Source organism: Lissotriton vulgaris, chromosome 5 (assembly GCF_964263255.1).
Source record: "Lissotriton vulgaris chromosome 5, aLisVul1.2, whole genome shotgun sequence".
NCBI lineage: Eukaryota > Metazoa > Chordata > Amphibia > Caudata > Salamandridae > Lissotriton > Lissotriton vulgaris.
The window spans coordinates 1,288,969,124-1,288,986,853 of NC_141693.1; the positions used below are offsets into that span (position 1 = coordinate 1,288,969,124).

At 41.1% G+C, this 17,730-nt stretch overlaps 1 protein-coding gene across 2 annotated transcripts in view; it reads left to right on the forward strand.

Moving 5' to 3' along the window:
* CACNA1S (calcium voltage-gated channel subunit alpha1 S) overlaps positions 1–17,730 on the forward strand; it is a 548,608-nt gene that overhangs the window by 416,947 nt on the left and 113,931 nt on the right. For both annotated transcript variants that reach the window (XM_086923168.1, XM_086923169.1), the window contains exon 33: positions 15,867–16,026. In XM_086923168.1, coding sequence (XP_086779294.1) covers positions 15,867–16,026 — 160 coding nt within the window. The remainder of the gene's footprint in view (positions 1–15,866; positions 16,027–17,730) is intronic.

The window sequence follows — 17,730 nt, forward strand, 5'->3', positions numbered from 1 at the left end:
GGGTCTCCTGGTGGTTTCTGTGGTCAGTCTTACAATGGAAGGGATTTGCTACTGAATTTGCCCAAGCGGTACAGGCAGTCTACATATCACCAGAAGCTCACATCCGCATATCTGAACAATTATCGAAAGCTTTCAGTATTAGCAGAGGGACAAGGCAGGGATGCCCCTGCTCTCCATTGTTATTCTCGCTATACATTGACCCCTTCCTTAATAAATTGGAAGTGGATTTGAACATTGAAGCGGTTAAGGTCAGCAATACTAGATATAAATCATTGGCGTATGCTGACGACATTGCCTTTCTTACAAGCAACCTAAGGTTAGCTCTCCCAGCAGTGAAATATCTGGCGGAACAAATTGGCACTGTTTTAATGTAATTAAATTAAATGTAGCTAAGACTCAGTGCTTACATTCGGATAGTCTGTCTCCAGCAGATATCCCAATCATGTCAGAAGCCACCTAACTGGGGGTTAAATTCACAGCAGCAGTGGAGCGTATACCGGATCTCAATATCTTACCAGTGATACATACAGTTAATAAGGATTTAGAGAGATTAGACCATTTACATTTATCATATATGGATGCTGCAACGTTATCAAAATGTCAATTTTTCCAAGATTTCTATATATCTTTCAGACATTTCCTTTGGTATTTCCGACATTTTGTATCGCAAAAGCTGAACGGGTTTGTTTCAGATTCCTAAGGGGAGATCGTAGGTCCAGAAGGGTAATTAAGTGGATGATTCTTCCTAAGCTTAGGAGTGGATGGGGGGTACCCTTCTTTCTCTTATATCATTGGGCAGCACTCCTGCAGCATATGGGGATACTCGTGGTTGGAGCTAGGGCTGAGATGTCTGATGCTGTAAGTCCCACTATATATGAGATGCTGCTTGGAGAAGAAGCCAGGCAAAGTTTAGTTAAAATTTCAGAGCCTAGCTATCACAAAAAGACCAAATTTAAAATAATTCAGTCAGCTTACTTAATTTGGAGGAAGATACGACGCAGACTCAAGATATCAAATATTAATGCATATGCCCCTTTCTCTGAGTGTGGTCTCTTACCATCAATATTTCAGGATAAAGTCATGTTTAGCAGGGATCAATGTTTTGGGGGATGTTAGTGGTGACTACCAAATAGTCTCATTTACGTCTTTGCAAGAAAAGTTTGTCCTCTCTAGGTGAGATTTTTTTAAGTTTTTACAAACCCGAGCTTCTTAGACACAACCGTGCAAGGGGCAAATGCTAATTTGAGAGAAATTGGCCTGATAGAATCGATGCGGAAACGATCTTGGATCGGGAAAATATATCAGATGTTACTGGATGTGTTTCCTGATGCTTTAATAACCCAAAATGCTTTTTGGGAGAGAAAGATAGGAAAGAAAGGGATAGATTGGGAAGGATCATTGGAACTAGCTAATCAGATGTTTATATCCGGTAGCCTGAAGACTCAGCATTTTATATCAGTTTTTGACTTATATTACAGTCCGCAAAGACATCTAAGTGGGCAAGTTCACGGGGTAGTTTGCGTAGTAGATGTGGGGTATGGGCTGCAGATACTGTACACATGTTTTTTGCTTGTCCCGGTATAGCACATTTTTTAAGTCACATGGAATTTTTTCTGAACTCGATTCTTGATACTCCAGTAATACTCACATCAGATTTAATCATTCTGGGGGAAGAATGAAATGAGAAGGGACATTCCGGTAGAGGCTCTGAGATTGGATTTGTATTTATTGCTATGGCTATTATAAGATTATGTATAACTTCTCAGTGGATTAGTTCTGACTCCCCAATGTTCATTAACTGGGGGTCTAGGATATTAGCATTATATAATGTTGAATCTTCTGTATATCGGATGCGAGGACCAAGGAGACGAGAATGGGGTCTGAAAATATGGTCTCCTATCACTAGATAGTTAGAGAGAACTGTTTAGCATGCTAAGACATTTTTCATTACCCATTTTCTTGTCTTCCTAATAATATTATGAATCATGTATTAATACAGTATTAATTTAATTTGTGTTTTCCCTCTTTTCCTTGATTCCCAAGAATGAGATGTCCTGTTTGATTCCTATTAATGAGCTGTTAAGATAAAGCAATGTTTTAAAGCATATCTGATTTGTTAACGAAGATGTAGTAACTATGACAAACTAACATATAACAATTTTTTTGGGGGAAAAAATCAATAAAAAAACTTTTTTTAAATGATTTGAGCATGTTTGAAGACAGCCGGTCATGAGATCTGCAGTAAGCATGTGCAAGCGGAACCCACTAGAGGACAGGGTGAGGCACTTTGTGATCGAACAGCTTGCGGATGACAAATATCAACTTTTTTTTCTGCTGCTTTATAAAAGCAAATTTTCGGAGTGGGCGCAATGTCATATGTTTAAAACGAGAACAATATCCCAACTTTCAAAGTGGATTGTTTCAGGTCAGACTATATAAACAGCCCAACGCTTTACGGTTAGAGCAGCTAGATGTCTGGTAAAAGTGTGTTTTAAACCAGATGGCAAGCACAAAACAAGCAGCTGAGTGGGAAGGGGTTGGAGGACGAGAAGAAAAAAATCCTCTCATTTTGAAGTCAAATAAAGAAAAGAAACAGGCACCATCGAAGAACAGTGTGTGACATTTGAACTCGGTCTTTGAATGCACAGATAGTGTGATGAGATAAGAACAAAATTTACTGGCCTGTTTACAGAGGAGTTGGAGCAGTGAGTGAAAACAGCACTGACTTAGATGCTCTTTAACAAAGAAAAAAGTTGTTGCTGAAACAGACCCTAAAATAGAAGCAGTGGAGCAATAGTGTAATTGGGCCCTGCTCTCTGGGAGGGCTAAACATAGGAAGAGGCATGCCAAATGCATGTCATGAACAAATGGGGAGAAAGAATATGAGAACGATGATGGAGACAGCAAATAGGAAGCTTATGGCCAGGGCTGAAGCCCACAAAGTACATACAACTTGTCTCTTCGAGATGTCTAGCCGAGACCTAAAATAGGAAGTAAAATGAAAATGATTCCCATATCCAAAGAAAAAACACAAGTATGGTTATGGTTCTACAAAATTTTAGTCTGTGTTGTTCTGCTGCATAGTGTTTGCATGGTGCAGCATTTGCTCATTACTTGCTCTTTGATGCTGTTGGGTACCTTAATGCATAAACTGTTGTCAGTGGTTTGAGGGTTCCTCAAAGGTGGAAGGGGGATCTGTTTTTCTCACTTTCCACTTTCTGGTGCAAGTGTGCACAGTGGTTTTTCTTTTCGGCTACAATGTGCAACTCAATGTCTAACTGTCCATATAAACGGTTTCCTGCTAGTTGTGATCTTGTAACCTTACACTAACCTGTGCAAATTGATCAAAAGTGTCTCTATGCATATTGTTGTCTGGTGGTTATGGCTATTTCTAACTGGCTGCAACTCTTTCCAATGATGTGAAGAATAAGATTTTTGTTTCGCTTATGATGTCAATATCTCTGTCCTCTGTATTATAATTAATGGCTGCTGGGTTTCTAATGTCGGACTTAATTACTCAGTTTCTGGAGTTTTATCATTAATACTTACTACTGTTCATATGCTTGTCTATTTTGTTTTAGAGTTAATTGTCTGAGTGCCCAACACTTTCTTTTCTTAGCATATGTCTTAGTGTCAGAATCCAACAGCACAGTTTCTCACTGTTTTGTTTTTGGTGTTTCAATTTTTCCAAATGAGACAGACTTTCTTCAGATATTTGTTTCTTTCCCCTAGATGCATCAACGTTGTCATTTGCGATTCCTTATTTGCGAAAAATAAGGAATCGCAAATAAGGAATCGCAAATGGCAATGCATCATTAATTTCGCTATTTTATTGAGATTCGGTAAAAATCGCAATTTTTACCGAATTCCAATAAAATTGCGAGTTCCAAATAGCGAATCCGCAATTCCCATTCATTCCTATGGGCTGAAATGCCCATAGGAATGAATGGGAATTGCGAATTCGCAATTTGAAATCGGAATGCATCAAAGCCTTTCAAGGGTGAAGAGGGGGGTCCAAAGGACCCCCCCCTGCACCCATGAAATGCACTTTTACATGTGAGTTACATACACACATGTCCTAAGGACATGTGTGTCTGTAACGTACACGTTTAAAAAATGCATTTTTATGCGTTTTTAAACATTTTTGCAAATTACCACGAAGTTCAACTTCGTGGTAATTTGCATTTGCAATTTCTAAAATCGCAAATGTTTTGAGGATGATGCATTGCATTTAAGGAATCGCAAATTTGCGATTCCTTAAAAGCAATCGCATTTTTGGAACTCGCAAAAAATAGCGATTTTCCAAAAATGCTTGATGCATCCCAGTAACCAATTTAGGAAGTGCAAAAGGCCGATTTTTGCGAATCGCACCGTTTGCACTTCCTAAAAAGGTTGATGCATCTGGGCATTTGTTTCCTATTGTCACTATGTTCTGTGACCTAGTGGCAATGTATGCCAAGTCCATGTGCTAGTTAGTAGCCTGTTTTCACATTGTAAATGTGCCCATGCTTTAGTCTTGGTAAAGTTCCAGTACTTGTTTGTTGTCTCCTTGTAATTGCATGGGTTTCTTATCCCCTTGGCAGTATCTCCTTAGGCCATGTATGCAGCTTAAGTGTGTGACCTTAAGTGGGTTTCAATGGAGGTATACTGGCCAAAATGGACATTTTTTTCAGTTCCAGTAGCGTATATAGGTGAAAATTGAAGTGGGGTTAGGTCAAATTACCCAATATATGGATCTACCATTTGGGTAGGAAAGGTGAATTTCCTAACCTCCCAATGATAAACCATGGTGTGCCTGCTGACCATGATGAATGTTGCTCAACCTGCTTCTATTTTTCTGTGACTGCTGGTGCAGTTGTTCTCCAACACAGATTTGGGTGGGGTGAGTGGAGCAAGGGGTTCGGTATGTGATGTAAGGGTTTGTTGGGAAGTAGGATGTTAGAAGTCTGATGGAAGGGGAGCAAAGATCTGAGCTCCAGGTCTTATAAGAATTTCCCAGTCATAGTTCTGTCTATGATCAAGAGCCATACTAAACTACTTAGTGTTAGAGATGCCTAATATGTATGGCTTGGAGAGAAAGGCATGCAGGGGATTGTAGATGCAGGATTGACTGGATAAAGTTTCCTGCAGTCATTCAAAGATGGCAAAAGAAAAGTAAGTTTAGGTTCAATTACCTCATGACTGAGCTCACTGTTATTCAGAACCTAAATGTTACATTTTTATTTAAAGCAGAGCAATGGAGGATTTTTTTTCAGAACATTTGATGATAATCAGATTTTTATCTAGAAGAAATGTGGATGTGTTTACAATGTTATTGGTACATTCTCAGCCTTTCAGGTGGTTTCTGATGTTGAAAAGGAGGGGATAGAAAAAATTCTGTGAAAGGCATCTCTTCAAAGGATATGTGATGTTACCATGCATGCCATTACAATACATGCTTTATCACACATTTAATAGAACACATGCTTTATTACGCATGTATTACCATGTGTTGACCTTTATATTGCTTATATTATGGACCTTTATTAAACACACATGTATTTATATGTTTATATGTGTGTGGGCATATGTATATGAAGGTAAAATTAATGATACAGTTAGATGTGATAAAAAAAATCTGTTTTTGATTAAAGAAAACCTTAGCAGCTCACTTAACAAAACCAAATGTTAAAATAATGGGAATTTGTCAGACAACATTAACATTTCAAACTAAAAGAAAACACAGAAATTCACCAGCTATAGTTAGCAGCGCTAACTATAACTTGCTCCCCGCCACGCACTGCTTATGATCTCGCATATGACATCATTCATAACCTGTTCTGTGACCTCATTGTGACATCACTGTGACATCTAAGCTTAATTTTACCACATATTGCTCTATAACTTTCTATGGCATTACAGGCCTGACAGTAAGTACAAAATAACTCAGGAGAATATCAGACATTATTAGTGGCATCACAGACACATCTCCCTTAGGTGTAGAATGCAAGCATTATGTGCAACAGTGACTCTATACCATACATTTTGCAGGTAGCATAGTTCACATTAACAATCAATGTCAGATATATGGGAAACCCTAATTTAGTAGGGTGTTAAGTCTGTATACAACTGTTTACAGAAAGCCAAGTTCCTAAAAATAGTGAATGTCTGTCTCAAAACTAATGCCCTACCATGGACAGCATTTACTTGTATCAAACCCCTGACACCACTGAAACTCCATTGAGAAATGAAGTTGATATCACACGAGAAATGGGTGCTGTAAACAGTTTGCAAACAGTGAAACTTTCATAAGAAATTCACCACAGAGTATTAAAAAGAATCTAATTGTACACTTTATACAAGAGTTGTAAAAAAATACATTGTTTGCTAAAGATAACCACGATCTGAAGGTATTAACCCCTTCGATGCTGATGACGAGCTCAGCTCGTCATCAGCCACGGGTGGCGTGTGCTGATGACGAGCTGAGCTCGTCATGTAACGCGGTATTTTTAAAAAAGCCGCACAGCGCAAAAATCACCGCAGCAGCGATGCGGTTAAATATCATACTACATGCACCCTTCATACTGTGCTGAAAACTATACATATAGCCCATCCTCTGAAGCAACACCAGCACATGTACATAGATTAGTACCTGGTGCACACAGTCTTCTATGTTAAGTTGAATTTGTCATGCTGGCAGGATTCTCTAATAACACAAGGCTGCTTACAAAAGTTAGTATCTACTATGTATAATCTTTCTCTTGTTGGAAACTTTTTCTGCAGACCAAAAACGTGTGTGGAACATAATTAACTCAAGCCAACTGTCACCTGCACACAGAGTTACTCTTGAATGCAAAGATTGATATGTGTTCAGTACATCTACACACCTATGGTGCATTAGGAGCACATGTGTTTTTTTAAAACGTACACCAATTAGCTGGACCCAAGCTGTAAATAATTAGGTAGAGAAGTAATATGATACTTGCCTGCCACTATTTCAACTAAAAAACTAAATAAAACACTCATTGGATGATGTTGTCAGTCATGTCATTATAGTAAACAATGCACTATTGATTATAACACACACCTCACCCCTTCAACATTGTTGTAAACTATATATAAAGGCCCATCCCCATTTTCACATAGAGAAGACACAAACCCAAGGAGGTGTTGGCCCCTCTCCACCCACACACCACACAATACCAAATGAACAGGTGCCCTGCCATAAGGAGACCCAGCTAGCCACACACATAGTCTCCCAGCCAGCACAGTGGCCTACGACACCTCCGAGCCTTCACCTGATTATTCCTAGTGACTTGGTCAAACCTGGCCACTTGAACCTCACTGACCATCTCTTCCTCACTTTTATCTTCCGTCCCCACTCAGAAGTCACCATCATTCATCCCCATCCACCCTGAGCAAGGCCCAGGTGCACAATCTCTCACTGGGTGACAATTACCTCCTTTCTGAAACAGAGCTACTCTTTGCATATTCCACGTCTTACCATTGTCCAACTTCACCCAACCTTGTCCAACAACCTTCACTCTGTGGGGGCCCTGAAAATGTGATAATCCTGGCCTAACTCCACCCGGTGTATCCATCACCCACACCAATCATGCCTTGACCTCCATCCATACTGCCTACTCCTTTCTCTCTACATCCTTCCCTCAACAATGACGGAACCAACTTGGTCCCCGGTTTCTACCCCTCATCAACTCGAAAAGGGTTTTCCCAGTGAGAGCATTGGAAGTGGTGCGATATGCCACAACATATCCTTTACTGCATTCTGAACACTCAACCCTGCCCTGCTGGCCAATTCCATGGTCCCTTTGATCAAACTGTTCACCCTTTCCACCTGACCGTTTCCTTGGCGGTTAATGTAGAGCAGTGCAAAGATGTTTCACACCAATCCCTTCCAGAAATCCCTTCATCTCGTAGGAAGTGAGCTGCATACTGTTGTCAGCGACCAGTTTAGACAGTATACGTTTCCTTCAAAAGAAGACTTCCAGCATGGAATTAGTGGAACTTGTTTTCACATTCCTCATAAACACAACCTCAAACCACCTTGATTTGGCATCAAACGGTACAGCAGCGAAGCCCTCTTGTTCTGGCAAGAAAGTCAAATGGCCCAATAAAATCCAGACTAATCTTTTCCCACACAAAATCTGCTTCTGACATATGTTGTTGAAGCCCCTTGACATTCCTGCTTTCAACCTCTTCTCCAAATTTTTACATTCCACACACTTCTTTACCCAATTCTTAACCTCCTCATCCATCTTGGGCCACCATAAATATCCTTCAATTTCCTCAGTGTAAAGATTTGTCCCATATGACCTTAATCTGCTAACCGCACAAGTTTGTTTCTTAAAGCCCCGCAAGGTATAAACCTCTCTCCTCTAACAATGAGTTTGTCCCCATTCACAAACAACTCTTCAATCCCTTTGTGATATGGTTTTATGACATCAAAGTACGTACTTTCCCTCCGAACTTATTACTCTTGTCACTGCCTTCAAATCCTCATACTACCTCATTGCACTCGTCCACTCTTCCATAGAAGTTGCCTCCTGCATGTCGTCCACCACATCCTCCACATATGCTACAACCTCCTCTGTGTCCAAACTCCCTTCATCAGCAGCTTTATCAGGCAATCTCGACCAGCAATCAGCCACTCTATTCTTCCAACTGGGAAGGAACTCAATGGTATTGTCACAATCTTGCATTTTAACCGCCAACTTAGCCAGACGTCCTGAACAATTCTTACTCCCATTGGGTCCCAGCACTTTCCGCAAAGGTTTGTGATCGGCCCTGAACATAGGGGCCGATTCACAGAACTAGCTTAAGACAAAATCCTAAACTTACTACTTTTGGTATTCACAGAAGTCATTTAGTAGTAGTACAGTTAGGATTTTGTCTTAAGTTTGACTCAAGACAGACTTAAGACAGACTTAAGACAAACTTAAGACAAAATCCTATCTTAAGTCTGTCTTAACTCTGTCTGAAGTTTGTCTTAAGTCTGTCTTAATTCTGTCTTAAGTCTATCTTAAGTCTGTCTTAAGTTTGTCTTAATTCAAACTTAAGACAAAATCCTAACTTTACTACTACTAAATGCCTTCTGTGAATACCAAAAATAGTAAGTTTAGGATTTGGTCTTAAGTTAGTTCTGTGAATCAGGCCCATAATCTTCATTTCCCCAATGAATGTGCAAAAGTAATTGGTCGCCCACGCGGCTGCCATGCCGCTCGCACAATGACAGATGAATTCCTCTGGGCATCTGTCAATGAGCAGGAAGCAAAGGCCACAGTTCTTTCCATGTTCCCATGTAATTGGGTGAGAACAGCCCCAATACACACAGCACTAGCATCAACAGTTAGCACAATTTTCAAATCACATTGAAATGGAATCAATATGTAAGCATTTGAAATGTCACACTTGACTTGCTCAAACTCTGCTGTCTGGACCTCACCTCACTCAAACTTTCTCCCCTTCCTCAACAACTCTCTTAATGGTTCAGATTTACCCGCAAAGTTTCTCACAAACTTAGCGTAAAATTCCACAAGTCCCAGGCAGGAACATAGTTTATCTTTATCATCAGGAGTCTGCATTCACCGTAGCATTTAACAGACTCATTTTGGGTCTCACCCCCTCCTCAGAAATGAGATACCCCAAATAGTCAACCTCTTGCACCAAAAATGTACACTTCTCTTTCAGCAGAGAAAGACCTACTTCCAACAACCGAGTAAACACCACACGCAAAGTGCTATAATGAGTCTCAATACTATCCCAAAAAAACACATATGTCATCTTGAAAAAAAACATTTCTGACCTCAGATACCACTTTGGATATGAGTCTTTGAAAAACACTCACTTGCTGCTGATGACAACCCAAATGGCATTCTGTTAAACTAGTAAACCCCCTCAAAGGTGATTAATGCAGTTAAATGCTTAGACCCTGGGTGCAGGCTAACCTGATGGTAAGCATTTTACCAAGACAACAGGAAAATTAACTCAGTAATATTAGGCAGAGGAAAGTGGTCCATGACCACAGTCTGGGTCGGACTGCGAAAGTCTACACAAAATCTCAATGACTCCAGCCTTCTTTGTTATCTCTACCGGAGATAACCATTATGTGGCCTCCACCAATTTCATAACCCCATCTAGGATCATGTATTCAATTATCTTACTTTCCGGACTACGTGCCTCACAGGAATTGCATCTTTCCTCAAAATTATTCTATGACACAAGTCCTTAACCAAACCCAACTTGTTCTGGAACACAGGTTCTGATTGTTCCAACAATGCATTCATGTCTCCATCATACACAATCATGACTTGATTAGCAGCACAGAGATTCACCACAATATTCAAGTCATATTGGTGTGACCATCCCAAAATTAGTGGACCCTCACTAGCTACGTATACCTTTCCCCAAGTATGATGGTCCATGAACTCAATCCTAGTACTTTCATAACCCATCATGCCAATGCCGGCCCCCTGATAACCTTTCAACACTACATCAATTAAACATAACATCCTTCCAGGCCATACTGAATCAAAGAAAAGTTTTGGTATGATGGTGTGTAGTGATCCAGAATCAACCATTAAGGCTATCTTTTTCCCATCCACTCGAAAATCCACTTTGGGACGTATCCTTCTTTTAGTTTCTGCCTCCTCGACATCTTCTCTATCAGAGTTAGTTCTAAGAACTATATGCTCCATAACCTCCTATGCATCTTCTATCGAGGCAACTTTCCTGTTAGATGCCTTACATACATGTGCAAAGTGACCATTCTTCCGACAGGCATAACAATTCTTTGAGTCTACCGTATGAAAATTACTGTCACATCTGTAGCAACATCATGCTGTGTATTTACTTTGCGCTGATGAAAGGTTAGTGGTTCTCATACCTCACACCTTTCCAAGTGTTATTCTAGATACACCAAGTTTTTCTTTACTAGCGCTACCAGATCAGAGTCACGGAGTACCTCTGCTACCTCAACAGTACTTTTACAGTCCATCTTTTGTATCTCCGTCATGTATTTGTCTGATTCTTCTACTATCTTAGCAATTTTGATAGGGTGCTTTAACGTAGGATCACTGGCAACTCAAAGACGTTTCTGCATTTTCGTGCTGTTGCATTAGACTATAAGTTGATCCCTTATAAGCTCATCTGTCATTGGTCCAAACCTGCACTTTGTGGCCAACTCCCTTAACCTGGCCACAAATTCATCCTCCGACACATTGGGCCTCTGTGGTTGTGTGTAAAATGTGTGACGTTGCATAACAATGTTCACAGTTTTGACAAAACGCTTTTGTAGCCGTAACTTCGCTTCTTTGTACACATCCTCAATGATATCACCATTGTCCTCATACTCTTGTGGCAAATATTTAAAAATGTGTTGACCTTCCGTGCCCATACACCCACTCAATAATGGTTCCTTTCTGAGAGGTGAAAAATTGGAGCCTCCAAGAGCCACCAAATAAATTTCAAAATTCTCGACCTAATACTCCCACTCAATGGGTGGGTCCCTTTGCTGCATTAAGAATGAACGTGCATCACAATCGACTGATTGATGCTCATGTTAGGTGGCGAATAAGTTCACCAACTGGAAAAGCTGTATCAAATGAAAGAAAATCCACGGGTGCAAAATGTCAAGATAACCACTAGATGGCACTGCGGGTCAAACTTCGATCCATCAGCTTGCAGGCTGTATGATAGGATGTACTATCCTATGCAATAGCCAAGGTGGTGCTGTTGTTGACTTTGAACAAAACCAGGGCTGCAGCGTGACAAGAAAAGGCAGCGCGGGGCAGATCGAGCTAAGGATACTCAGTGCAACTTTTCAAAACAATAAAAATCTCCATTATGCTGGCCATTTCCAAATAAATGCACTAGTGAACTATGCAGAGGTATTAGCAACAACGCTCAGCATTTTATTTTTATTTTATTTATTTATGCATTTTTATATAGCGCGGACTTTGCCCGAAGGCGTCAGAGCGCTTCACATTAGGAACAGAAATGAAACATAATGAGAAACATTACAAAAGAGCAGATTACAAAAGCATACGTTACTTACATAAGGTAATAGTGAAAGGCTCGAGGCAGCGCAGACCAGTGGAGTCGTGCTCATGCCAGGGTGTTGTCCAATAAAACAAAGTCAGTTAAGGAAGCTCAAAATGGGACAGGACACCGGTAAAGGTACAAAACACTCGGGTGGGGCCGCACACCAAAGAAAACCTTTAACAAGTAGACTGTCAGTTCTGCGGTGTCTAGCAGATCCCATCCTGACCTCATGTCGCCAAAATGATGTTGTAACCACCTTCCACACATGATTGGAGGCTTGGGTGGTGAACACACTTAAAGTTTATTTGCAGATAAAAACCTGTGTCCATACAGCCAGACAGTGCAGCTTCTCTCGTCGTCCCAACCGCCCTCCTATGTCTCAATCCCTGTGACATCAATACATTCCTCTTGAAAGAAGCTGCCAACACCAGAACAAACCTAGTACTAATGATTATAACAGTTACTCTACTTTTTGGCTTTTCAGTGAATTTCTAGGGTTTAAAAAAAAAAAGTAAATTCATATTTGTTTGAGTGTATATATGGTAGAATAACTTTTGAATATATCCTGTGTGGGGACATCATTGTGAAAGGAAAAGGCTTTGATTTGTAACATAAAAGGAAAGGGTGCTCATTTTGCAAACTCTTTCTAAATAATTATGTCTGAGTATAATACAGGGTAATACAACAATATTTCATTTGGGATTTTCCGTCTCCTGGGTTCTTGTATCTCTCACATTGAGAGATCTTCCCAGCAAGTTCGTTAATAATCTAATAGCACACTTTCAAGGACTCTGTATGTGTTTTTACATTAAAGAGGTAATTATAATTCAGAAAGAGATTGATAATTTTTGGCATTAATGTATAGTACTAGTTTTTTACTAAGTAAATTTATTCTTAAAGTGTTTAATTAATCTCACAGGAGTCTCAAGAGCCGCTCACGGGAAACTTACGAGACTATAGAGTTATACATTTTGTTCTAAAATATTGTTTAGAGTTCTTTTTCACATGTTCACTGAGTGTTTAATGATAATCTAGTAGGGTGTGGGTAGGAAATAAACCTCTCTCTCAGATGTCGGGTGTGCATAGTAGGGGGTGGGGGTGGACTGGCCTCTCCTTTCAGACCTCTGTCTCAGATGACGGGTGTTTGTACTAAGGTGTGGGGATGGACTGGCTTCTCCTTTCAGACCTCTCTCTCAGATGACAGGTGTGCGTAGTAGGGTGTGTGGAGAGACTAGCCTCTACTTTGAGTCCTCTCTCCTGGATAACAGGTGTACTCAGTAGGGTGTATGAAGGGTCAGGCCTCTTATTGAGACCTCTCTCTAATATAACTGGTGTCTGTAGTAGGTTGTGCAGAGGGACTTGCCTCTCTTCTGAGACTCCTCTGTTTTTTGACTGCTGTACGTATTAGGGTATGGGGAGAGATTTAACTCTCTACTCCAAATTCTTCCCAAGCCAATATTTGTAAATAGCAGACTCTGATGAGCACCATCTCCATTAACACTCCTTTCTACAGTGTGTAGGCCAGGGTATATTCAAAGAACACCTACTCCTTTCTATTAATCGCGATCCCGCGAGAGTCTCATGAGATTGTAACATTTCTTTTTAAAGAATTTGAATTCTATTCTTTAAAGTACTTATGTTTTATACACTTCCTCTCAATGATATGGGGCACAATATCAATTTCTTCTAGTAGGGTGTATCACCAACTCACCTACTCCTTTTTACTTTTCACGATTCCGCAAGAGTCCCGGGAGCCGCATTTCTTTCTGCTCCTGCAGGGCGGGAGCAAACCTGTGTTCTCTGCCCGGGCGGAGGGGTCGGTAGTTGGATTTCTGTCCCTAGCCCGCTCTCTGCTGCCACCGGTCACCAGGGCCAAATGGCCCAGTTAAAAAATACATTGGCCTGGGGTCCCCAGATCCTTCAGAAGGCTTCAGGAGGGGGCCGCTTGCCCCCCACCCCATTAATAAGATATAACTCCCTTGCGATGGTGGCCTTTCGAAGTCTTGCGGTGCTGGACAACACACCCCCCTCCCCAATACAAAAATACAAAAATACTTCTGCCCCTGGGGATGGGGCACCCAGGGCCATTAAATAACTATTGAACGGAGGCCACATGACCATCTGCTCACATAAACAAATATAATGCAAAGTAGAAATGTGAAATGAGTTGGCGTAGCCTCTTATTTCACATTCCGTGCTCCAGCTGGGAAGCCCCTTACAATGCCCTGCAAGGCCTTCTTAAAAAAAAAGATTTTCTGTTGCTTGAAGTGACCCAGAAGGGGCTGGGGCACTGCCAACCCTTTTTTAAATGTTGTGGGGGCCTGCAGGGATTACAGCTGCCCCCTAGGAACATTAAAAAATATGTTGCAGTAAGACTCCAGAGTAATCCAATTCCTGTACGTTCTTCAGCTGGAGAGCAGGGATCCCTTGTAATTAGTTCTATGGCTGCATTTGGTATGTTCAAGAATGTTAAAGAAAGACTCAACACATGCTTATGGTTGATTTGTAGATAAATTCTTTATTTCAAATATTTATTATTCATTATTATTATTCATTGGAATGTGCTTGCATGGAAATACATTTGATTATAGTTCATGATAAATTGTTGTGTTGATTTGTTGACAAAACCAATACGTCATCTTTATATATTTTGATGTGCTGGCCCCTTGATAAAGCCAATAGGCGCGCTTTTTTGATAAAGCCAGGCACTGACCCCAACCCCATGCAGGAGGATGGAGATCTTACTTTACGTTTAAAAAAACATAGAAATTCACCCAAAAAAACAAAGGTTAAAGTGACATTTTACTTGGGAATTGTAATATCTTAGTTTATATTTTTGTGTAAAAAACTTTGAAATTCAATGAAAAGAAGCAAAGGATAAAGGGCATTATAAATAGGCGAAAATGTCAGTTAAAACATAATGTTTTAAACTAAAAATCACTGAAATTCATCAGTTATAGTTATCTCACGTAACTGTAACTCATGCCTTTAAGTATCTATAACTCACACCCTCGTCATACACTGCTTATGACCTTGCATATTACATGACTCATGGCATGTTCTATCCCATCATTGATAACATCACTGATTACATCTGAACTGACATCATTGATGACAACACTATGCATGTGGAGTGCTCTTAGACTTTATCTTGCTTAACATGGAGTACTTCTTCCACCCCAACTTTAGTGATTTGTAAACGGTGCACCATTTCCCTTTAAAAATGAACAATTACACTTGTCTCAGTGACTTACCCAATTTCAATGCTACAAACATATGGCCCACTGAGTAAGTGGGTGTGTTATTGCTTCAAGTTCCAGAAGGGTTTAATAGATAAAGAAACTATAACTCGGGATGAGAGAATCTTAGGCCAAAAATGCTAACATTACAGACCTGAGAAGAAAAATTCGCCCTGCAGCTCACACAGCTACACTCCCACAAAAATGGATATTAGTGCACAAGTAGCCCACACTATTCTCACATCTGTTCAAACCATAACAGAGAGCTATAAGTGAGAATAAGGATATACAAATGCAGAGCTGTGTGAGTTGATCTGAAGAACAGAAACTAAAATTAGGCTGCCTCAAAAGACTCTTGTATGGGAATGATGCATGATAAAATGTTTATTAGAGTAAGTGATGGGGGAAAGTTGAGGTTATATTGGGTCTGTGACGCTGTCTCACATTTAAGGTTCTATGCTCCTAAGATCTTGTCATAGGCATCTTCAATTGATCCCCTTCTAAGGAACCTATAGTGCTAACTGTATGAGATATTAGGTGGTTGCTACTGTTCGCATCATTAATGTGTTTGTTGTTGTGTAACTCTAGGTGTGCAACAGGCGAGGCCTGGCAGGAGATTCTGCTGGCCTGCAGCTATGGGAAGCGGTGTGACCCTGAATCAGATTACAACCCAGGAGAGGAGGACACCTGCGGAACCAGCTTTGCATACTTATATTTCATCAGTTTCTACATGCTCTGTGCCTTCCTGGTGAGTTTTTGCCATGCTGTTTCTGATCCTGTTCATTTCACTTATTCTTTTTCAATACACCTTAATAGACATCGCCAGACACTCATCATTCGGACCTCATAATTCCCTCAGATCTTCTTGGCTAAGTTACAATGAGAGTGGCTTATGGAAACCATGGTGATCTTCAAAGGCTGTGTACTATTTGACATCAAAGTATTTTTGTGACTGACTTCTATGAGACTTCCCTGACATCAATGCTAATCCCTGTGAGAGTAGTGTGAGGTTGCTTTTCATCGGTAAGACTTACTTGTTCTGAGTCTTCGACTGCCCCTATGGGACTTCACTCATTCATTTTCTGTGATACCTGCATATGTAATATGTCTGTGCTGAAACTTCACTGTGAGCCTCCTCTAACATCTCAATGTTTTATTAGCCCTCATAGCGCTACACTCTGTGGTAGTTTGCTAACAACATTCGGATTTGAATGTGTGTGAGACTTCACTAATCTCTTTCATATTTCCCTGGCCTCTGAGATGTCACAGAAATCTGTAAATCCTCAGTGACCTCTTTAAAGGTTCACTAATTATAGTTTTACTTCTTTTATTTACATCTGTAGGAGTTCACTAACCTCTAAAACTGTACTTATTGCTGTAAGCTTTCTTTGACGACTGTGGGAGTTACCAAAACCTACGTGAAACTTTAATAATATCTGTGTGATTTTACTTCCCACATTTTTCTCTATTTGACTTCTCTTTGCTCTCCATCTCCAGAAATCAACTTACCTCTTTCATATAACACTAACCTCTGTAAGACACCACCTCTCACTATGAGACATGTTTTGATCACTATGAGATTTCTTGGATTTGTAAAATGACTGATTTAAATTTTCAGGCTGTGCACAAGAAGAAGTATCAAGGGCAGTTGTAAAGTTCTCTGAGTGAGCACGTTTATACAGTAATTTCCTACTTGCTCATCCAGGATTGAAGTAGACCCGCCATGAAGGGTGCTAAACATAGGGGGCGCTAGAGGGCGCACTGCGGAATGGCTGGCTGAACTGTCGGCTCCGCCGGACGGACGCGACCATAACGGCCCTTTCGCCCCTTCCATCTGCCGTTACCACTGAACAAAGGACTGCGTCCTGTGTCGGAAAGTGGAGCCGACACGATGCTGTAACTTTAGTGGCTGTCTACGAGCCATACAGCGAGAAAACAGCGGAAAAGCGGTGCACCGCCGGAGCGCATTCAAAATGGCCGCGCCTGGCGTTTGCCGGCTTTGAGACGAAACATCACCTGCTGAGCGCTGAGGACTGCCGCGCGACGGTGACAAGGCGAACTGGTGATGCTGAGAGGGCTGCGGGACCGCGGGACAGCGGTTGTCGGTGACAGAGGCAGAATGCGGAGACTTTAGCGATGCGTTCCACCGGATTCAAGATGGCGGCGGCGCTGGAACGCATAAGACCGGCAATGTTGACCGTTCCCGGGGCAGGCGAAACGGAGCCACAGCGCACAGAGAAATAACAGCAGACATCGGAGTGAGCACACACAAGGTGAGCCGGCACAGCACTAGACTCTGTGGTAACCGAACCGCTGCCCCCCTGGATAGCGCGCCAACAACTCTGCGCGCTTAGGGAAGGTGCGTAGTGCTCCAGGGTCACAAAAGCACGTGGCGATCCCCCTGATGCTGTGCAGACTTGCAACACGCTCCACAACCAGTCCGCACCCAGCA